The sequence below is a fragment of the Pholcus phalangioides genome, unplaced genomic scaffold (assembly GCF_987345545.1).
Source record: "Pholcus phalangioides strain wild (caught in Gottingen) unplaced genomic scaffold, Ppha-v1.0 ptg000007l_1, whole genome shotgun sequence".
NCBI classification, from domain to species: domain Eukaryota; kingdom Metazoa; phylum Arthropoda; class Arachnida; order Araneae; family Pholcidae; genus Pholcus; species Pholcus phalangioides.
Window position 1 is genome coordinate 59620799 of NW_028301600.1, and position 24202 is coordinate 59645000.

Below are 24202 nucleotides of genomic sequence, written 5' to 3' on the forward strand. Positions count from 1 at the left end.
TTTACTATTGTACATCATTGCTCTGCTTGAAATGAATGCACAGGCACAAGTTAAACAGTTAAAGGTATTGTATGTCCATACTGAATTGCTTCTGACCCTGATGCACGAAGGGAGGGTTCATTAAACAAGGAGGAAAAACTCTAAAATAACGCAAAAGACGTCAACAGAAAATACCAACCTGCTCCTTTCCCTGCAATCTTTTTACTGAAAGATAAATGGAATCGCCCATAGTGTCGTTTCATGACGTAGCCAAAGGCCAACTCAGCATAGGTGTACAATACTGTATTTTTATAACATAAAACTTTTTTTTCTTCTAAAAAATCAGACGGGAAAATATTACTTACGATGTCCAACAATTTGCTGAATTCGTTATAGCGACGGAAAACAAACCATGTTTGACCTCCATTCTCGACAACTACCTTATAAACCTTTAATGAAAAAAAATAAATTCTCCTGTAACATATTTAATGAGTGATGGACTTTCGAAATATAAATGTTTCATTTTACCTTCATTTTTTGTAATTCCCAAATTCCAAAATGAAAGTAATAGTCAAATGCTACAAATAGAAGCAATTATACTGTTGCTTTTAATTGGGGTTCACTATGAAACCAATATTTTTTTAAACACTAGAAAGACCGATGTGGCCATTTTAACCACAGAGCTACTTTGGCATGCAATCACACAGAAACTGTTAATCTCAGGTTATTGAAATTTCTTAATTTTCCTATTTGCTCGAGAATTTTGATTTCCAAGAATATAAATGTTCTAGGTCTCTTAGTTAAGTGGTAAAATGAAGTTCTACCTGGAACAGCAGTAGTGATCATCCAAAATAACTGCTCAACAGCACTATGACAGCTACAATCTATAGCGGTCAAAATGACAGGTAAATCTCAATTTTGACCACTAGTTTCTACACTATTATGGTCATCAAATTCCTGAAATAGACTTTTTATGTGAATACAAAGAATAAATATTTGAAGGAATTAATAAAAGAAAACTTTGGAAAAATGAATATTTTATTCTGGCGGACATTTCTTGCCATGTAGCAACCGTGTTGCTAGTTGAACAGCATACAGTAAATAATCTAGGAAAAATGAACCAAAACACTTGTCAGCTGCCGATTTTGAAACCATACCAGATTGCCTATTTTTGGTAAGCAGAGAAAATCTAGTTCTTGAATATCAGGCCCAAAATAGTTGAAATCAAAGATAAGGCAAATAAGAATGACTACTATACAATTTCATGACTAATACGTGTGCTGTAGATGTTTTAGACCAAATAAATTGTGTGTGCACAACGCGACAGGTTTTAAACTACTGACGCATTTTTTGCAAAATACGAAAGAAAATCATAGAATGCGAAAAAAGTAGCCACTTTTGCAAAAATACGTTACGCAATGAGTAGACATCCAACCATCAATCACTACATTAGCATTGTAACATTCTTGCTAAAGCTATTCCCCTATTTTCGCTTTTTTGCGAAAGGAATTTTTTATCCAGCTTAAACCCTGTGACACGATCAGCATTGGAAAGCTGTATTACATGTAGGCATACTCTGCAACATTCAGGATTTGATAGCTATTTACGATTTTTTTATTCCATACTATGATTTTTTTATCTTCACATATTTCTGAATTCTATTATAGTTCAAACCTAGTCAGTGGACTGGCAAGTGAAAATGAAACCACAACACTAGTTCAAAGAATCATGAAAACTCATTTTACAGTTATGAAACACAAGGTTAGTCTTTGTCATGACAAGTCATTTTGTCTTGAATTCTAAAAAAATTGGCACATGTGTGTGTGTTTGAACCTGGGGTTTATTGTAAAAATTGGTAAAAGAGAAAGACTACTGAATAGACAGTTTTAAAAAGTTTTGGTAAATAAAAATAATTTGTTAAATTTTCCCTATTGCAGCCAGGGCTGTCTTAAGAGCACTATGGGCCCCCGGGCCAAGTGGTTTTTCTGAGGCCCTACCAGGTAAATTATAGAAAATTTCAAACAAATCTCATTTTTGTGAGGCCCCTATTCTCTCGAGGTGCCCGGGTAGGCCCATGCGTTAAGACGACACTGATTGCAGCCAAACTGATGGCTTTCTGTCATTCTAATGTTAATGAACCTCAACAAAATGAGATGCAGTAGACAGAGGGGTGCAACTTGGGGGGGTCCACTGCTGCGGGCACTAGGTTTACTCTTTTGTTCAAAATTGCTGTGAAGTGGGCACCAAAATAGATTCTCCAATTGGCTCCAAGTGACAGAATAAATTTTTGTTCCTAGTTGCAGCCATGGGTAGTAATCTAAATGCAGTAGTTAAATGAGCTTCTCTGGAGTAATTGGCACCCTAGGCTATTGAGGGTAATGGAAGCTGTTATGTGTCTAACTCCAGCTGTCCTTTGTTAATGACTAAGTTGTCATTGTTTTTTTGTGTTGAATATATGATAATTTATGAACCCAATACATATCTAAAGCATTTTGAACATTTGTAGTGTGAAGTAACAAAAATTGTAAACTTCAATGTGCTAAAATTTGATCTTTGAGCAATTCTCCAAGAAATAATTTGATATTTTATTGAGTCCCTCTGCAGACCTGGAGACACTAGGTTGCAGCCTGTGGGAAAATCCGGCACTGTTCCTGCTATCAATTATAATAAGTGCAGATACTTTGAATATGGAAATTAAGGAAGTTTAAGACTTGTTAATAAAAAATAGACTAGTTCAAACTATTTTTCCTTTATGAAAGCGCTATCATATCAATATACAACTATGTTTCGGAGCTTAAGCTTTGGGAACAATGAATGATTTAAGTGAGTGACAATGACTGACCATATCTGTGAGAGTGCAATCGATTGTACGAGTGTCCAAGTGAGTGATTGATGGTATCAGTGACCAAGTGATTGACTGCATGAGCAACCAAGTGATTGACTGCATGAGTGACCAAGAGTGATTGACCATGCGAGTGACCGCATGTGCAACCAATTGATTCACTGTACGAGTGCCAGTGATTCACCATATGAATGACCAAGTGAGTGATTGATCCAGGGATGCCAGAACATCTTTGCTCGTGTTGCTAAAGCAATACCAATAGTATGCATTGAAAGCGCTTTTTTAAATTAAAATTTTTAAAAGACATATCCTTGGGACCCTTTCCGTGTGAGAAGTTGCAAACAAAGAGAGCTACAGCTATGCAAGTCATTTCAGGTTCAAGGGACTTTCCCCATACACCCTGTATATTCATTAAGCATAAGAATAAAATGATCATATAATCTGAATACCATAACGGTAGTCACAGCAACAGACTTGACACAGTATGTTTCATCGCTGATTTCAGACGAATCTCAACCCTTTGAGTGACATTGACAAGATATCTCCTAATTTTAGCATTGGCAAGCCCAAATATTTTGTGAAGTTAATCCCTCTCTCAGTGGAACACTTTTCCCTATACCAATGGTTCACAAACTTTTGTCAACTACGGCTCCCTTGCCTAATTCATGATTCGTCAGTGGCTCTTCAGGATAGATTAATAGTTATTTTCCCGTATAAAAGAACTTCAAATCATAAATAGGTGCACAAATCAATATTGCAAGCTCGCTGCGACACCCCACATAAAGGTTGGCATTGCTTCTAGAAACAGCAATGCATACTTTGGAAAAGCTGCTCTATATCCATTGCTTTTTCATTACTTTATACTCATTTACTGCTGAAAATCATAAGGAAGCTTATTGCTATTATGCCATGTAAAATGGTTAAAAAACATCAATGAATAGTCTCACCGATGTAGCTAAAAAGTACAAACAAAAAAAGTCGCCAAGAAAATAAAACTATGGATGAAAAAGAAGCCTCGAATAAGGCATATGCATATCATTGGGTCAGTCTGTTATGCTCATATCCCAAATCAAAGGAGAAAATGGATAAGAAAGCAACAAAGGGTTATCTTATCGGATACAATGGAGATGAGAGAGAGAGAGAAAGAGAAAGGTATCGCATCTATAACAAAGAAAGGCAGACAGTAATTTGCTGTCGTGATGTGGTATTTCAAGAGAAGCCTTTACAGATTGAAAATATAGTGACATTTCCAATTGAAAGAAATGATCAAAATAAAGAACTTTCAAATGACGGAAAGTATACCCATGATGAAGAGGCTGAAACAAACATCAGACAGCTCAGGAACAGAAATGAGTTGAAAAAGCCTGAAAGGTTTGAAGACTACATTATGTTGGCAGATGTCTTCATGGCTGATGCAAATGCACCAGAAACTTATGAAGATGCTGTCAATTGTACAGACAGTACATTTTGGAAAAAAAACCATGGACTCCGAAATGAATTCCATAAGAGAAAATTGTACATGGATTCTACAGCCATTACCTAAAGCAGCGGTTCTCAACCAGCGCTCTGTGGAGCTCTTGGGGCTCCGTGTGCACTTCCCAGGGGCTCTGCGGCGACTCAATGAAAATAAAATAAATAAGTAAATTTGACAGATAAATTTAAAAAAAAAGACCTACTGGGTTCCGCCATAAAAATTATATATAAAAAGGCCTCGAGTCGAATAGAGTTACAATATAAAAATTATGTACTGAAAAGGGCTCAGCGAGTCAAAAAAGGTTGAGAACCACTGACCTATCAAAAGCTATACCTTGTAAGTGGGTGTATCGTATCAAAAATCCAGATAGTAGTATTGACAAGTATAAAGTGAGACTTGTAACCAAAGGATTCAGTCAACGTCATGATATTGATTACAATCAAACCTTCAGTCTGGTAACTAAGTTAGGAACAATACACTCAATCAGTATTGTAGCAAGTGAGAAATTGCATTTGACCCAATTTGATGTCACTACAGCATTTTTATATGGTGATCTAGAAGAAACCATCTATATGCAACAACCTGAAGGTTATAATGATAGGACAAGTAATGTGTGTAGACTCAAGTGCAGTCTTTATGGTCTTAAGCAAGCTCCTCACTGTTGGAACAAGTGTTTTGGAGATTTTTTTGTTGAAACTAGGATTTAAAGCAAGTGAAGCTGATCCTTGTTTATACATCAGAGATCATAACAGAAAATTACTTGTAGCTTTATATGTTGATGATGGCCTAGTCACATATGATGATCAGCAAGAAGCTGAAGATTTCATTAAACAGTTGAAAATGAAATTTAAAGTTGCCAGTAAACCAGCAACATATTTCTTAGAATTGGAAATTGAAAAGTTTTCCAATGGAAACATCAAAATTAGCCAACAAGCATACGCAAAGAAAGTGTTGAAGAAATTTGGTATGGAAAATTGTAGACCAGTTTATACACCTATTTTGAAAGTGCTGTCAGAGGAAAATGGTCTTGAATCACAAGCAGATGAATCATTTCCTTACAGAGAAGTAGTCGGAGCTATCACGTATCTTATGGTAGGCACCAGACCCGACCTAGCATACAATGTAGGAGTTTTATCATGCAAGCTAGAGAATCCTTCAAAAGATTGGGTGAAAGCCAAACGTGTTCTCAGATACATTGCAAGTTCCACAAGTAAAGGCATTCTATGCAGATATAACTTCAATCCCAGAGTGTTGGAATGGTATAGTGATACTGACTTTGGAGGATGTGAAAAGACTGGTCACTCAACTACAGGAGTGGTGATCTTGTATGCTGGTGGAGCTATCTCATGGCTAAGTCAACGACAATCTATGGTAGCAACATCAACCACTGAAACAGAAATTGTTGCAGCAAATGAATACTGTAAAGAAGCAATTTGGTTGCAAAGGATGTACAAAGCAGTTGTACAACTTGAAGCTCCAGTGATCCAAATTGATAACGCAGCTATAAGACTCGCACAACATCCAGAATTACATCACCGCATATTAGCATTAAACATTTCTTCATTTGGGAAAAAGTGATGGAAGGAGAGATTGCAGTAAAAAGGTCTACAGAGTATCAGTTGGCAGATATGATGACAAAGCCATTGCACAAGTCGAGATTAGTGACACTGTCCGTTAAAATAGGAATTGTATCATAGGTGGAGATAGACTTGGAAGTCTGGGGGGGGGGGCACGATGATGTCAATTCATATATACATTCAGTGGCGTCGGAGATAGGGGTGCTCAAGCACCCACGGTAATTTGTGGCATGAATCCGAGTACCCCCAGCATTGATTCAGAAATTAAAATTTCTGATATAAAACTAAAGACGAGCACCCAGTTTTGAAACATTTCCGACGCCCCTGTATACATTTATACATTAGATCAGTCTACTCCACCTTTGACGCTGGGGGGCATCGCGCCCCCCCCCCACATTTCCACCCATGAATTGTATTGTAACTGAATTGTTTGTTTTATTAACAAGGGAAAGTGTTAGAATATCATGTTAATGGATAAACAATTTATTTCTGTTTTTGGTATCTGGCAACACATTAGTCAAGTATTTAGTTTCAGAGTTTTGGCAACAGCACAGAAAACATGGCTGCTCAAGTCTGAACAGCAACAGATGTCTCTCACTTTGTGTTTAAATTCCTATTAAATATGTGTCTTCAATTGAATATTCTGGTTATAATTACTTACACTCACACACATCATTAGTAATAAGGATATATCAACAGATCCAAAATAATAAGAAAGTTTGCTTTCATACATTTGTTGGTTTAAAAAATAAAATCATTTTTATTGAAAAATGGCGCGATTGCACATTTGAAATGCCTCGCGGAACTCAGTGGAAATGTCTACCTTGTTTGCACCACTGTTCGGCGATCAGATACGAAAATGAAATATCATAGAGTTACGCAAATTATCGTAGAGGCTGAAGCAACGCGATTGGCTGTGTGGAAAAAAATTGGGTAATCGCGCAATAACGGTGCATTTTTTGCGAAAAATGCGTCCGGTCCCCTCTTTTTTGAAGCACGCATTCCCACGTGACGAGTTGATAAACCACACCGTGGTATTCATAACTTGGCGACACACTCCTTGTAATGAGTGAAGAAAACTTAGATTCGTGTTATCCGTGACCTTTTAAAAGCGGAAATAAAGCGCATTTTAATATACAAGAGCAACAAGTATACGGTATCCAACTTTCACAGATGAAATTCCTAATCAGAATTAGTGCGGCAATTCCGTTTTTGTAATATAAATTTTTTAGTGTGAAATGAAATATCTGTGAGACAATGTCTCGCTCACTAGATCACTCATAGGGTCATGGCGAGTGAAATATACGGAACGAAATTTCCGGTGACGAAACGTGTGAGGGGCGAGATGTCGGGGCAAAGTTTCCGTGAATCCTTCATAATAATCTATGGAAATAATATTCGGTTTAAGAGGTTTAGATACTTGGTCACCCGGGGCAAGCGCGCATTTTGACCCCCCCTTGTAATGAAGGTGTTTCAGAATGAAATTTGCGCCCCCCTCGGGTCCAGCGCCCGGGGCACGAGACCGCCCCCCCCCCAATATTTCCAATAACTATGGGTAAGCCAGACAATTTCGATTTCAAACGTCTACGAGTGTTTGGTACGAGATGTTACGCTCATCAACGGAAACAAAGTCGTTGAAAGGGGACAAAGTATGTGTGCAAGAACTCTTTATTTGTTAGCTATCAGGATCACGATGGCTACCTTGCATACATACTATCTAAAAATACTATAGCACTGAACTATAGGCGTACGCGTTACGTTTTTTCCGGCAAAATAACACTATAATCTTGGCTTGGGGGGTTAGAACCCCAAACCCCCCTTTGCGTACGCCAATGCACTGAACTATATCGCTATTTTCCGTGATGGATCATCATTCATACCAGGAACTGTGGATTTCATCAAAAATTGTGATGAATGCAGTTACGATGACAGATTACGTTTTGTTGGTAAGTACCTTGACTGGTGTTAGCACCACGGCCGTCTTAAGGTCTGGACACACATATCCGCACCGTGCCCGACACGTGCGTCGGCCGAGTGTAGGTCATAACACGGTCAAAGAATAATTCTTTGCTAAGCAATGCAGCCGTTCACACATATCCGCACCGTAGCCGGTCACCGCACCGTCACCAACTAGTTAATATTTTTTTACGGTGACGATGCGGTCTCGGGAAAGAGAGAGCGCGCAGATTTTTTGTATAAAAGAGAAGAGAGCTCATTTATTTTATGTCGCTTCTCAATTTTCATCAATTGCTGAATTATTAATTCCATTTATTTCTTGATTTTAATCAATTTCTGCATTACTTTTATTAATTCTGAATTTTCAATAGTTCTGGAATTATTTTTTCCGTTAATTCTAAATTTTAATCTATTCCGAAATTATTTTTTATTAATTCTGAATTTTAATCTATTCCGAAATTATTTCTTTTATTAATTCTGAATTTTCATTGGTACTGAAATAATTTATTTCAATTATTTTTAATCCATCGATTCTAAAGTTTTCATTAATTTCGCGGAAACGGTTTCTCACATTAGTTTAAAATTACCTCCATTAATTTTTGTGTTAATTCACATTTGTGTAGTTATTTTTTTTTTTGTATGGGATATTTCTTAGCGTTCGTCTATATTCAGAATGCCGATTCCCTCTTCCCCACAAAATATATGAAATCTTGTTAAAGGGACGGGGGTGTCCTAAACATTTTTCGTGCCCCGAAATTGTTTAGACGCACCTGGCCCCGGTTCTGTGGCACTAGCGTAATATGTAGAAAACATATGGATAAATATTTTCACAACTTTGATGGGAAAACAGTTTAAAATTGTTTCATAGCATATAACGAAATTTTGCCGGGGATATTTTTGTTAAAATAATAATGTAAACTTGGAAAACTAACTGGGTTTAATTTCCGATGCTCTATAAATGAATCATTGTTTTGGTTTGAACATAAATTAAATAGAAAACGGTTCGAAAATTTTTGGGTTTTTTCTTATGTGAAAATATAGGAGACATTTTAAATTTGGTACTCACATCAGACGCAACATGTTAAGCCCATGTCCTGTGCTCCAAATGTGGCCCTCGGAAGCATTTGATGTGGCCCGTGACAACAAAAAATAAAACAAACCTCTGAAGTGGTCTCAAGCACATTTCAAAATCACTTGAGCGACTAGCGGCACACCTCCAGTTCACTTAAGTGGATCGTGATACATTTGCAGATTATCCTATTGAGTGGTTAGTGGCACATTTCCAGATCTCTCGAGTGGCCCGCGGAACGATTGCAGGTCACTTAAGCGGCACGTGCCACTTCTTTTTAGATAATTTTGGAGTATCGAGGCTCATTCTGGATAACTCAAGAAGCCCGCGAAATATTTCAAAACAATGAAGTTCACACCTTCAAAAAAGTTGAGCACCTTTGTGCTAAATATCTGACAAAGGTGTTTCAGCGACTGGGACTTTAAATTGCAATGAGTGCTTTAAATTATTATCGAATACTGGTGAGGCTTTATCATTGAATCAAGCTCCGGCAGACTAAACACCCCAATTGTTATTGATTTTAATACCCATTTGCCATCTGCAGAGGAGCCAATTTTTAGTTTAGAAGATTCCGCGTACACACACAGATGTGCGCGCTCTTTCGTACAATATGCTCCTACTGAGCTGAGATACACTTCTCCGAGGTGTTATCGGAATGTGACACCATCTGCCCCTACAGATGATTATATTTATGATGGCGGTTGACTCTGAATAAAAACGAGTGTGTACGTGAGGAAGAGAGTACCGGCTCTTCCCCCCCCCCCCAGATTGTTTTAATTTCTATATGACTTTTTTCTTCTCTCCCCTTTTATCACTCCGTAAATAATATCTCTCCAAACTATAAACAAGAATGTATATAGTCAACCCCCCCCCCAAAGAAAACAAAGATGCCGGTTTGAGATTTATCTCTAGTATTTCAACTACACATCATCGAAATTTGTTGCTAAAAGCCTGTATGTAAAGGGGTTAAAATCCTATAAACACTGAAATTTAATCAGTTTTTCAATTTTAAAAATTTTGGTCAAATTTGATTACAATCTCGGAACTAGTATACAAACTCATGTTGATTACCGTATATTTCTTGTTCTTCTCCCAAGCTTCAGAATTAGTAACACTGACGGTCGGCGACTTGCGTCCTGTATTCTCTGGTGGACTTACATCCAGAGATGAATTCATGTCTGTCAGAAAATGTTAGAGAAGAAAAAAATGAGGATAACAAAAAAAAGTAACAAAATCTCGTACTTATATTTTCATGGTGTATATCTAAATATCTTCATTTAAAATAGAGGTTGTCCCATAAATTCGTAATTAGGTTAAAATTACATAAAAAATTAAGGAATTTGTATATTTGAATGGGGTTTGCGAAAAAGTTATTCTCAATAAGGGGGATATTTCACCACTCTAAAGCCCAGAACTGACTGCGAGGCGGTTGCGATTGGGGGGAACGACCATCTATAGGTTTATTCTGTAAGCGCACAGACAACCCGCTAGCGGGTGTGGTAGCGATTTTTTTAACCGCCACCACCCGTCCAGATCCACATTTTTGGTGGCGGCGGTTGCAAATCTTTGGTTTTTTATTGAAAAGGTTTGAGTGCCCAGATCAGTGAGGCGGGTTTGCTGTCTCCCATTGTCTATTAAGTTGTTTGACGAGTAGGGTGATCGCATTTGGGATGCATTGGACAAAGGAACTGCTCTTCTTTTCAGGTTGCCAGGAAAAATGGGGAGAGAAATTCGATAATGGTGAAGTTCTATCTGACAAACTAATTCTTTGTTTGGTTCTCTTGCACTGATAACCATTAAAAAAAACCGATAAAGAACGAACTAAATTCTTTTCCAACTAATATATACAGAGGCGTCGGAAATGTTATGTACATGTGGGTGGGTGCTTGGCTTGATCTTTATGTGGAAAATTTTGATTTCTGGATGAATTCTGGGGGGTGCTCAGACCAGTGGTACAGAATACTGTGGGTGCTCAGGCACCCACTGCACCCCCGGCTCCGACGCCACTGAATATATATACATATATATAATTTTGTTTGCTTTTCTTCATGAGTATACAGTAAAACTAGGTTATAATTTACAAGGTGATCAGCGAATAAGCCCTTATTTCAAAATTAAATATCTCTACAACAAAGATCAATAGAATTATGCGGTAAACGGTACGTTTATTAGCAAAACTAAGAATGTTGTACAGAAATTCCGAAAATTTAGTTTTTTTTTTAAATTTTTTAAAATTAAAAAAAAAAAAAAAAAAAAAAAACTGGAGATTTTGGGGTTCCTAAAATCTTCATTTGTGTGAAGAGAAACCACTGCATTCGCCTAAAGTTACTGCATGGGCTGCGGTATGCTCCAGAGGCATTATCGGCCCCCTTCTTCGTGCGAGAAACGATTACTACTGAACGTTACGTTACAATTTTGGAATAATTTGTCAGCACATATGGCGCATACCGCAGCCCATGCAGTAACTTTAGGCAAATGCAGTGGTTTCTCTTCACACAAATGAGGATTTTCGGAACCCAAAAAAAAAAAAAAAACTGGAGATTTTGAATTTTAAAAAATTAAAAAAAAAACCAAATTTTCGAAATTTCTGTACAACATTCTTACAGTTTTGCTAATAAACGTACCGTTTACCGCATAATTCTATTGATCTTTGTTGTAGAGATATTTCATTTTGAAATAAGGGCTTATCCGCTGATCACCCTGTATAATGACATTCATAAAATAAACGTGATTACGCCCGTAAAAACCAAGATATGCATTTGAAAATACTTGAATGAAATGCAATGCCTTCCGTTACACTTTTCTCAATCCTCCAGATAGGTTTACATCAGGAACAATGCAAAAACCTAGAATTCCTTTATAACGAAATTTCGCTATAACGAAGGTAATTCTCCGGTCTCTAGGAGTTTGTTATAACGGGATTCAACTGTACCTCATCCAAAAAAATTATAAATTACCAAGGCCCGACCATTTGTAATAGATTCATAAAAAAATTATCAGACATTAAAATAGACATCTCAAGGAAGAAGTTTTTATATAAGTTTTGTACTTGCAAATTCCATATCAAATTTTTGAAAAATTCATTAAAATACGTATGAACGGGAAGGAAATACAGTCGAATCCCCGCTTTACGAATACTGTTATAGCAGAAATCTCGTTTTAACGAACACTTTTCACAGATAAATTAACATAGGAACAATACAAAACCCTGGAATTTCTTTATAACGAAAATTCGTTATAACGAAGTGATTGCTACGGTCTCTTAGTCAAATTCCGTTATGAGGAACTCCATGTCCCTAAAAGCTGCATTGTGCGTGTTTTGCTTTAATTACTGTCTTTTTTGGTATTTATTTTTATATCGTGTGTGAATGTGTGTGCGCTTTTGCAATGAAAAAAACCCGTCACGACAAAACGTTGTATGCGGGTAAGATCGAAGACAATTTCAGACACTCAGATTTTATACACCCAATTTTCACACCTACCGTTGTTTTTTTAAGCAGTTTTTGATTTATATACCCACAAAGATCCGCAACTCGGGAGATCGGGTCTGTTGTCCAGGGCGCTGAAGTAGTGGGGGCACCGAATTCATCCTTTCAACACTCCTTCTAGCTTCTCCCTACACGGGGAAGCCAAGTGTGCTTGCAGCAGCTAAGAAAGTATCTAGCTGCGGCACTGTACCTACCTTAAACCTTACAACACACATACAGTGAGGTGCAGGGCCACAACTGCATGCTTGTTCAGCCGGGGCAAGCACGCATTTTCGCACCGTCTGCTCCTTCCTAGGTGCGGCCCTGGTGCCATATGTACAGGGGGTTAAGTGGGCCGGGGTAGCAAGTTCGTAAGGGCGGCAAATTTCAGTAATTCGTGGTCAAGAACTTTAAATTATAACGTGAAAAAGAAAGCAATTTTGAAAGTCAGAATGCAGCAAAGCCGTAAATCTGTCTCAAACGAATTTATAAAGAAGCACTTACATGTTTTCGTTATCAAGTATGAGCAGCCTAAAAAAGTATAAGAAAAACCATTATCTATATGCATTATCTAAATACTGAATATTTCAGGACAATCGACCAAGCCTCCCATGCACGCCCTATGGACTTATGGTGTTGTGAAAATAGAAGTACTTCGCGGAACATAATAAAACAAATTCTGTGGAGCCTGTCAACTCGAAAACCTCCTATATAGGACAACTTTGAAAGGCACCGTCATCATCCTACAACACAGAATGTCAACAATACAGAACCGCTTAATTACGTGGTGTGTCCGATTTCAGGCAGATTTTGATATCAGTACGCCAATCTGAAACAGCAGCTACGATTATTATTGGGCGCTCGCACAGTGCCACGGTACATTACTAACCATATTTTATTCGTACCATTTCTTATTTACCAGTTCCATTAGTTGGCCGTGTGAACGAAATTTTGTTGTGTCAGCATGTCATCAGCAGATTCTGAATCGTTAATGGCTAGCGATACACAGGGCCGTCTTGAAAGTATCATGGGCCCCCGGGCCAAGTGGTTTTTCGGAGGCCTTACTTGGTAAATCTTAGAAAATTTCAATCGGATCTCATTTTTGTGAGGCCCCCTCTTCTCTTGAGGTGCCCGGGTAGGCCCATGCGTTAAGGCGGCACTGGCGATACATTGTCCTTCAACTCCGAAACAATTTCGAATGGGCAAATATTGCAACAAAAAACTAAATTTCATTACTTGAAATTGTTTATTATATAATGCAATTTATGAACGCGAATTAGAACGCTAATCGTAGCAAACTTATGTTTGGCGTAAAATAATTTAGCCAAGTCCGCATGTCACGTGACAAAAAAAACAACAAACGCGGGTGCTAAACGCTGTGTGTGTTTCACACGAAATTGCGCAGGTGCTGATGTCCATTCGCACCCGCCTAACCGTAGTCAGTTCCCGGCCTAAGGGTATTTACTAAATTATCAACACTTGAGATATTTACCCATCTTTATCCGGCGAGTGTTTACCCGACTTCATAATTTAATAGAAATACTCTCAAGAGATCAACATAGATTGGTTATAAACCTGAATTTAACCAATCCGTGTCAATCTCTTATCAAAAAATTGTGACTATAGTTTAAACCATGTCGGTGAATACCGCCCTTAGTGACGTGTTTGACTCACCTATTAAAAACACTAAGAAAAATTCGATGGATAGAAATTACATTGTTCCAAGACCCCGTAGTACGGAAGAGGGGGGGGGGTGGTGGCAGGCCAGATCCAAAGACGCAAATATAGAAAAATTGGTGCACTGTAAAACACGGGACGATCCTGGGAAGCTACAAAATTAGTCGTCCCTCCTGACACATCGCTCCCTGAATCAGCGAGTGGGGGAATCTAAGGATCAGGCCACCGTAAAATTTCATGACATATATATACAGAATCACGTGATTAGGTTTACCGTACAATAAGTTCTTGTGTAATTCTAGCATTCTGTAATGCTTGTTATGTGTAGTGCTGCCATCTGCAATAAATTTTTTTAAACTACGAGTCTTTTCCCAACTCATGGTGAAGTGTAATTAATGAATAATTTTAACGTTGTAGGTCTGTTGCTCTCTGCGGCGAGACTTTTTAACGGGGAGATCGGCTCGCATTCGCGCCTCGAAGTGAGTTTTCTGCGGTTCCCAACTTCGAGGCGCGAATGCGAGCCGATCTCCCCGTTAAAAAGCCTTCACGGAAGGTTCACTATACGTACACACATTCCAACATGTACCAATTCGTTAGAAGTTCCGCAGAGGAATATGGACGAGGGGCATGTCTTGTTTAGTAGTACAAGTTCAGTACGTAACGGAAAAAAATTTCACCTACAATCCTGTATCGTTCTCTGAAATTTGGAGTTGAGCGTCGTATAAATGAAATATTTTATTAAAATGAATCGAGATGGATTAGGACAAAAATCACATACAGTCAGGGCTGGATTAACCATTAAGCAAAATAAGCACGTGCTTAGGGCATCAGGAGAAAAGGGGCATCACAAAATATGAAATAGTACATTGTTTTTAAATGTACAATTTTTTCCTCCATCAACCATTCAATAGGAAATCCCAAAATTTTAAGCGCCTTTGATTTCACAATTGAAGGTTTTACCGAAAGGTTGACCAGGGCCACAACTAAAACAGGGCAGGGTCTGTTCCCGCAGGTGCTGGACCAGGAAGGGCGTCAAGTTTACTTCTCTTAAAAATTATGGGAAGGGGGTGCCAGAATGAATACAGACCCCCCCCCCCCCAAGCGATGGAGTGAATTTTCGTTTCTACTTACGGCCCTGAGGGTGACACAAAAGCAGAGAAACTAAGTAAATTGTGAACAAGAATTCGCGTTTGCTGCTCAATTTTTGGATTGAGATTTCACTATATTTCCATAAAGTAAGCCCAGAGCCATATAACAGCATCATAGGCCCCGGGTAAATAAAATTTTTCTCAGGCCCTCCTACCTATAGCTATACATACCTGCCTCCCAAATTGCATACTTACCCTCCTAAATGTTAACCAGATCAAATTGTTACGAGGCACTGAAGGCTCCCGAGTCGTGGCATCGCAGGATACGGACAAAAATTTCTAATTCTTCTGAACCCCCTCCCCCATCTAAAATTACCTGCTTGCCAATTTGCATAACCTACTTATACAGCCCGACTTTGATTAGATGGTGGAGGCCCTCTGTGCAAAAGAGACATTGGGGGGCCTATTTCGACTGTTAATGAAGAAGTGCGGTACGTCAAAAAATACACGTTTGCAAACACACAAAAAAAGGGGATATATGCACTATTTTAAAATGGGAAATATAATGTGAAATTCTACACATGAAATATCTCTTACAAAGTTTTTTTCGCACTCTCATATGAGCAAATCATTGATAATGTCATCAAAATCTAATTTTTGAGTTATCTCAGCTTCAATGCACAATAAAGCTAAAAGAGATGACAGTTTTTCTTGTAAAAAACTTGATCGGACAGATGATTTTATCCCTTTTTAATAAGAAAAACCAATTTTCTGTAGAACAGTTTGATATATTGATGTGATGTTCATTGGCGTACGCAAAGGGGGGTTTTGGGGTTCTAACCCCCCCCCCCCCCCCGAGCCAAGATTATAGTGTTGTTTTGCAGGAAAAAGTAAAACCCTCTCAAAAGGAAAAAAATCTGAACCCCCCCTCGAGATAATTCTGCGTACGCCTATGATGTTGTTAATGATGATTCAATGCTGCCTCAAAATTACGAAACGTCCCTTCTATACTATCGTTATTTGACATTTGGGGCATTGCGTCACCAACCTGAACCAAGGATGAAGATTGTGGCAGTCCACCTGAAAAAGTGTTTGCAAGATAAATGCATCCAAGTTTCGCATTTCACTAATATAAAAGAATCTTCATGAAGATTTGAGGATTTCATGTTGATCACATACGCAAACTTTGTCATCATTTCATGTACAAAAAGATGTGAAACTGAGGAACCGAATAAAAGACATTGAAAAGTATTTTTGTCGTGAAGTTAATATTGCAATAGGTGTATTATATATGTGTTGTGTAAAAATATTAAAATTCATATTTAATAGGATTTGTTAATAATCGACACTAGTAAAGAAAATCATACCATTTCCAAAAATAGAATTTATTTAAATTTGAGTAAAATATATACTATTACAAATTAGGAGACTCCCTAAAACATGGGAGCTCCTGGGAAAATGTTTGTTCCGCATGTTTCCTATGAGGAAATCTGGCCCTGCCTACTTACACTCGAAAATGTGGCAACACAGGTGTTGCCTTGATCGGACGTATTTTTTTAGGTAGTCCAATGTCTTCCGGATTTTGTGATAAAATACATATTTTAAACAATTTTCGATAGTTTTTTAATCAAATTTATACGGTATTGAAATATACTAGATGCCCTCAAAAGAAATTACCATTGGAATATAAATATATGTGAAAATAGTGTGTGTGATATCCATATGAAGTGAAAAATATAACAAAGTCTGTCTGTATACATTCGAAAGCATCGGATTTGAGTCCTACTTGTAAAATAGTGATTGTGTGCAGAGTGGAGAGCCATCAAAGATAGTAAAAATGGCACAGAGATGTCAAAGGTGCAGTGGAATCATTTTTGATAGAGCTGAGGTTTTTGAGTGTTCCGGTACGTGTGAGAGCTTATTTCATCCGAAGTGTGTAGATGTGGCTGAGGCAATCTTCAGGAAAATGCCTAAGGAAAAGAAAATGGGATGGAAATGTCAAGACTGCAGTTCGACACAGACCCACGACATCAATTATTTAAGTAAATTGTTCAGTGAATTTAGGGATGAGATCAGGATTATGCTAAATCAGCATTTAGAACAAGTCAGTAGTGAATGATCTTAAAAAATCAATAGATTTCAGCAATGGTTCTACAGAGGAACTCCAGAAGCAAACGAAATCCCAACAAGATCTGATCTAATAAATCAAAATCAACTCCTCGAACACAGTCAACGTGTACAGAAAGCTAAGATCGAAACACTGGAGATGCAGATTGAGGAGTTACAGCTACGATCCAGAGAGACAAACATCGAGATCAGGGATCTGCCAGAGGAGAAAAATGAGGATATTCACCAGATGGTAGAAAAAATTGGCAGGAAACTTGGAACGTATTGTGAAGGCGACATTGTCAAGATGCATAGAGTCCCCATAAGTGATAGATGTAAAATCAGACCTGTTATTGTGAGATTTAAGGATATTTCTATCCGTGACAGGTGGCTATCAAAAAACAAACAGCGTAAAGGAATCGATGCAAGTGAAGTAAGTGAAAAATTTCCAGAATCAAAAATCTTCATAAATGAACACTTGACTAAATGTAAAACATCTGCATTATCTTGCTAGACAGTTCAAAATCACAAAATAACTATAAGTACGCATGGGTAAAGGACGGTAGGTGTTTCTGCGACAAAGTGATGGGGAAAAAGTGTATAGAATAAAATTAACAACTGATTTGGACAAACTGCCAACCATAAAAAATTGTTCCAAGATGAAATTGAAGAAAATGTGAGTGTTCCAGAGACTCCTTACCTAGAAAACTGGTCTTAGACAATTATTTTTTAAATACAACATATGATGATCTGAAAATATTACATTTAAATATCCAAAGTATGCGTAGTAACTTTGATCAGCTCGTTGTTTATTTAAAAACTTTAAACTTTTCATTTGATTTGATTTTGTTATCCGAAATTTGGATCAAAGAAAATGAAGTTGATAATTATCATATTGAAGGATATTATGCATATAATAGATGCAGATGTTCAAACAGATCTGGAGGTGTCATATTTTTCATCCGTTTCCCAAAACATGGAAACAGCCGAGATTCTAAATATTTACTGTAAACAGATGGATCTAGATATTATTTTAATTTATAGATCACATGAATATACCCCGATGCAATTTATAGAAGAATTGAGTAATATTATTGCCAATCAAAAAAAATATGATTGTAATAGGTGATATTAATATTGATCTAATGAAAAATGACAATAATACAAACGAATATACAGGTTTAATGTCAGAACACGGTTTGCAACAATATATAAACAATCCTACCCGAAATAATTAGTGTATTGATCACATTTATAAAAAATAAAAATAACTCAATATATAAAACTGCTATTGTTAAAAGCTCGATTTCCGATCATTGGCCAATAGTCTTGAAAATCGATATAAATAGAGAAATTGGAAATAAAAATGAATTAAACGAACAAAATCTCAGTAAAAAAGTTAACTATTTCAGATTCAATATTTCCATGAAATCTTCGAGAATCTCAGATGAAATATATCAAGAAAAAAATGTAGACATCATCTATGAAGCGTTTCTGGAATTAATAAATAAACATAAGAAACACTGGATGTGCGAACCTGAAAATACTAACAATAAACATAATTGGATGAATTCCGAAATAAAACAAATGATAAATTATAAAGAAAAACTATATAAAACTCATAGGCACGACATTAATAATGTACAGAAATACAGAGACTATAAAAAATTTAATACCTTGCTGAAACAAAAAAATCAAATTCGTCAAAGAAAGATATTTTCAAAATGAATTTCTTAAATGTGGCAAAAATAATAGAAAACAATGGAGACTAGTGAACATGATTGTTAAGGGACCTCAGCCACGGATTGTTTTACCAGAATCCCTAAATGATGCTAAATTGGCTGAAGATTTTAATGGTTTTTTCATCAACACAGTTGAAAACATTTCTCCCGATCTAGATGAACATATGGATCATATTTCACACTCCGAAAGAGGTTCAATGGTATTCAGTCCAATAAATGAAAAAAATTTACAAATAGTGATAAATAGTTTGGAAAATAATAAAGCATGTGGTTATGATGGTATTACTGCAAAGATGTTAAAAATAGTGTATAAATATCATTCTAAATTCTTTATCTTGTAAACACTTCCATATTAGAAGGGAAATTTGTGGAAAAATTGAAATACGCAATTGTAAAACCCATCTATAAGACCGGAAATAAAAATAACTTAACAAATTTTCGCCCCATTTCGATTTTGCCCATATTCTCAAAAGTAATCGAATCAGTTGTTAGAAATAAAATTGTGAATTTTCTTGACAAACATAGTTATTTTTCGAGTTCACAGTTTGGTTTCCGAAAAAATATGAATACAGAAATGGCCATTTTGAAATTCTCTGAATATATCTACACCGAAAATAATAAAAACTTAGCCCTTTTCTTAGATATAAAGAAAGCGTTTGAAAGTATCGATCATGATATATTAATGAAAAAATTCTATAATGCAGGTTTAAGGGGGAAAATTTTTAACTGGCTTACGAGTTATCTTGAAAATAGAAAGCAAGCTGTTAAAATAAATAATATAATAAGTGATTATAAGATAATAAGAAAAGGAATTCTTCAGGGATCAATTTTAGGACCATTGGCATTTTTAGTATATATAAATGACATTCATTCTTTGCAACTGCATGGGAAATTAGTTACATTTGCTGACGATGTCGCATTGAGCATATCAGCTTCAAGTGATCAAGTATTAAAGCAATATACAGAAGACGACTTAAATCGAATTCAATATTGGCTCCATAGAAATAAACTCCAGTTAAACGTCTCGAAAACAAAATACATAAAATTTCAGCTTCGAAGAAATGACATTGACATTTCATTTCAGATAAGGTATCACTCTCTAAATTGTATGAATGAGCTCTGCTATTGCCCTCAAATAGAAAAGACTGAAACCTTCAAGTATTTAGGAATAACATTTAGTAGATTTGAAATGGAAAAATCATAGAAAATATCAATAGAATAAAATATTATAATATAAGAATATATAACCTCCGAAACATTATTTCAGAAAACTTTTTGATAACTATTTACAATGCTTGGATCCTGTCCACCATTCATTATGGAATTTGTGTATGGGGAGGTGATTATGACTGTAATATCCAATTACTCACCAAAACAATAAACAAAAGCTTAAATATAATCAGGCCAAATACTCATCATCTATCAAATATCCAAATAAATGACTACAGATTAAATGTTCGTAAAACCTATGTTTATAGACTATTACTCTTTCTATTCAGAAATATAGATTGGTTTAAAATAAGACAAATTCAAAGAAATATCAGAAATAACGGGACACAATTTCAAATTCTTCCTCGTAAAACTATAATAAAAAAAACAATTTATCTATTTAGGACCGAGAATTTACAATACCCTGGATTCACACATAAAAAATGAAAAATGCATAAAAAAATATAAAACTCTGATTAAAACATATGTGGAAAATACCAATATCATGAATAGTATATAAAGTCTTAAGACAGACAAACACATATAATTTGCCCCATGGTTTTTATTGTATGTGTGTGTAACACATACGTGTATATATTAAACGATGTGTTGGCCGCAAGAAAACATTTTTGGTATTATTTTCATGGATCTGCCCTGGACGGACATAAGGTCCCTTGGGAGGTCATACTCTTGTATACAGTTTGTGTGTAGTTCATGTGTTGTGTTGTTTTTTTGTTATGTTGTTGTATGTAGTTTATTCATACAAATAAACCTTTATTCTCAAAAAAAAAAAAAATTGCAAACAGATTTAATTGTCATGAAGGGCCATGGGTTAAGAGTAAAGGGGACGGGCACCAAAATCACTTGAGTGGTTAGGGCATTCATATGGGTTAATCCGGCCCTGTATACAGTTAAAGAGAGATCTAGGCTATATTCGTGGTTCCACTTTAGTTTCGCTCCCCCTTCTCTCTGGGGATGCGACCAACATATAGCTTTCACATGACGGCTATGCACACTACGATTATTATTCAACTACTAGCTATAACCCGCGGCTTCGCTCGCGTGGATTTGGTAATCAGAAAATTGTTCTACAATGTGATTTCCCCCCCCCCCCATATAATATTTGGACCCCCACTTAAGGGCTAAAGTTTCAGAAATCTCGTCATAGTGATTCTCTGTATACCTATAATACTCACTGAAAGCCCTCCCCCCACACACGACCCCCTTAAATGTTGAACTTTGAAATATTCCTTTTTAGTGTGTGTGTCTACGTTACAAACTAAAACTACTGACAATATTTTATATTTATAGCTCCAGCGGTTCCGGCTCGGCGTGATTTCTCTAGGCTACCTTTCAACCCTTTTATGACCCCCCCCCCCTTCTAGGAAATGAAACTACTGACCAAATTTCATATTTATAACTTAAGCGGTTTCGGCTCGGCGATGGTGAATCAGTCAGGACATATTATATATATAGATTATTCAACAAATAAAACTTGTGGAATTTGTTCTGTCGATCAGCATTGATTCCAGTAACTGAAATTCAGTTTAATAAACTAGTATTAAAGCATTGTTCCAAGAAATATGGTATTAAAAAATATCTGAGATTTATTTAAGTCCACTATATTTCCAATCCTATCTAAACAGCGCAGTGTTTGTCGAATCTTCGGTGCTTATTTTTTTCCCTTGAGAAACTGTTTAACACAAAACACTACATTTTTTTTATGTTTGTAAAAATGCTAGTAAAATACAGTACTAAAACCCCTGCTAACGAACACGGTAGAGCTAAACAAGTTTTTGCGTGAGTAAGGCATACACAGGAACAGTAGCATGAATATTTTTAAGCATATCGAATCACACTAGAGCATAAATGAACCTTGGGTAAAAAAAAAGTCGAACCTAATTTATTTAGTTTTTCCAATATCAAAGAGTATAATATTTGACATGGCTCGTTTACTCTCAAGTTTAAACGCATCCCGCCCCCTACCCGTGAATGTAACGACAAAATTATAGTAATAGTACTTGACTTGTGGGAAAAAATGGCATAAAAAACCTTGATTTCGCACGAGTAATATTTTCGTTCTTATAGGTATTTATAACAATCTGAAGGTTTTTTTTATGCGTATTCTTTCAACTTCGGTGTGTTTGATTTTAATCATATTTTAAATTCATAGTTTGAGCTCCGCGACTACGTTTCATTAAAATTTTCTTCTAAAACAACTTCAGTATTTTATCCTAAATTGATTTATGTGAACCGCAAAAGGAAACATTAAGAATCTATTGAACTTATAAGAAAAAACGCGCAACTTATTTAACTCTCTATCCATATTTAACCTCGGTTATAAATTGCTCGACTGCTTTTTATAGCAGTCGAGCAATTTATAACCCTGTTGACTTAGTAGTCTGATGCAAGTTAGCTTTCGTGCCACCTGCATACATTTTCAAATAGATATCTGCCATCATATATCTATCTGTTATCACAGCCAACTACTACATTACGACAACAGTTCTTTTCCATCCAACTTACTTTACTGAATACAGCTTCAGTATTGCGGTCTTTATTTGGTCACCGATTGCTCCAATCGTGCGTTGATTTCATAGAATCGCAAGACATTAAAATTTCGACTCCACATGAACTTTGAAGTTCATTCCCCTTTGTAATAAAATTTGTATCACACACGGGGCTTGCGTTATGAAGAGACTTCATTTTTTGAATGTGTTTAAGGGCGGTATTCACGGACATGGTTTAAGCTAGTGTCACAATTTTTTGATAAGAGATCGACACGGATTGGTTAAATTCAGGGTTTTAACCAATCTATGTTGATCTCTTATTCGAAAATTGTAACTACAGGTTTAAACCATGTCGGTGAATACGGCCCTCAATTGGATGAACGCAGATGGCGAGGGGAGATGATCGAAGTGTTCAAAATTTTCAACGGGATGGATATGATGGACAATGAATTATTAGTACACCGTCAATTGATTGCTTTTACAAGGGAATACCAGTACCGATTGGTAAGGGACAATGCGAGGTTATGGTGCCGTAGGGAATTTTTCTCTAATAAATGGAATAGCTTATCCCGGAAGTAGTAAATTCTTACACAATTGACATGTTTAAAAAGAAATACGATAAACATGTTGGGGTAAATCGAGAGGCTATCCATACTTAGAATAAGGCAACCATAAATACATTTTATGGGCATTGTATAATATTTTATCATGTGTATATAGTGTTTGTAATTGTATTTTTTAATTGGGTTGCTGTATTTTTGAAATATATGACATCCATATTTTTATTGTGGGCATCTTTTCTCAGCCACCTCGTTGGGCATTTTGCCAGTTGTGGTCTTGTATTTGTGTGTGTGTGTAATATATATATATATTTTTTTTTTTTTGAATGTACACAACATTGTGATTGATAGATTGAAGACATGTTTCCCCGATGAAAGACAATGAAGAAGCAGCTGTTTCTGTAGTTGAAGTTTTCGACAAATGAGAATACGTATCTGGTTTTTAATTGATTAGATTACGAAGGGGAATTTTAAGCACTTCAATATAAAAAAAAAAATGTTGGAAATTTATAATGACGTTACTGAAACAGTGCAATGTACTAGCAAAGAGTAAAAAAAACCGCGAGCTTTTTACTGACATTTTAATCATGCATTCCGTCACCGAGAAATCTTGGACGAGATATAACGGAATATTGTGTTTCTAGTGAAAGAAAGAAAAAGCACGACCACTCGTTTACATCACAATGGATGTATCAAATGCTTAACGACATTATTAATGTGCTGTATTTGATTCTTGGATGATAATTGGAATCCAACGAAATATCACTATATTATTAATAATTAGTAATTAATGACTATCCTAAAAGTAGTTCTTTTTCAGAAATAATCGCTAAGGAGCCAATTTACTCAGAAACGTGGTTATACAATAACTTAACCTCATAATGGTTTATGAAATTATCATTCAGAAATCTGTCTCGCGTAGTGTAATCTTGAAGAAATAAATGCC

The 24202-nt window shown here is 36.3% G+C and overlaps 1 protein-coding gene across 13 annotated transcripts in view; it reads right to left on the bottom strand.

Annotated features, from left to right (window-relative positions):
* LOC149085566 (serine/threonine-protein kinase Sgk2-like) overlaps window positions 1-24202 on the bottom strand; it is a 125321-nt gene that overhangs the window by 77134 nt on the left and 23985 nt on the right. For 9 of the 13 annotated variants that reach the window (XM_089233676.1, XM_089233675.1, XM_089233670.1 and 6 more), the window contains exons 2-3: window positions 9969-10075; window positions 345-428 (exon numbers count right to left, since the gene is read on the bottom strand). In XM_089233676.1, coding sequence (XP_089089802.1) covers window positions 345-428; window positions 9969-10073 — 189 coding nt within the window. In that variant the 5' untranslated portion in view covers window positions 10074-10075. Of the gene's footprint in view, window positions 1-344; window positions 429-9968; window positions 10076-12868; window positions 12888-16915; window positions 17049-24202 lie in introns of those variants that run through there. The other 4 variants (XM_089233667.1, XM_089233665.1, XM_089233664.1 and 1 more) reach the window with 2 other exon arrangements.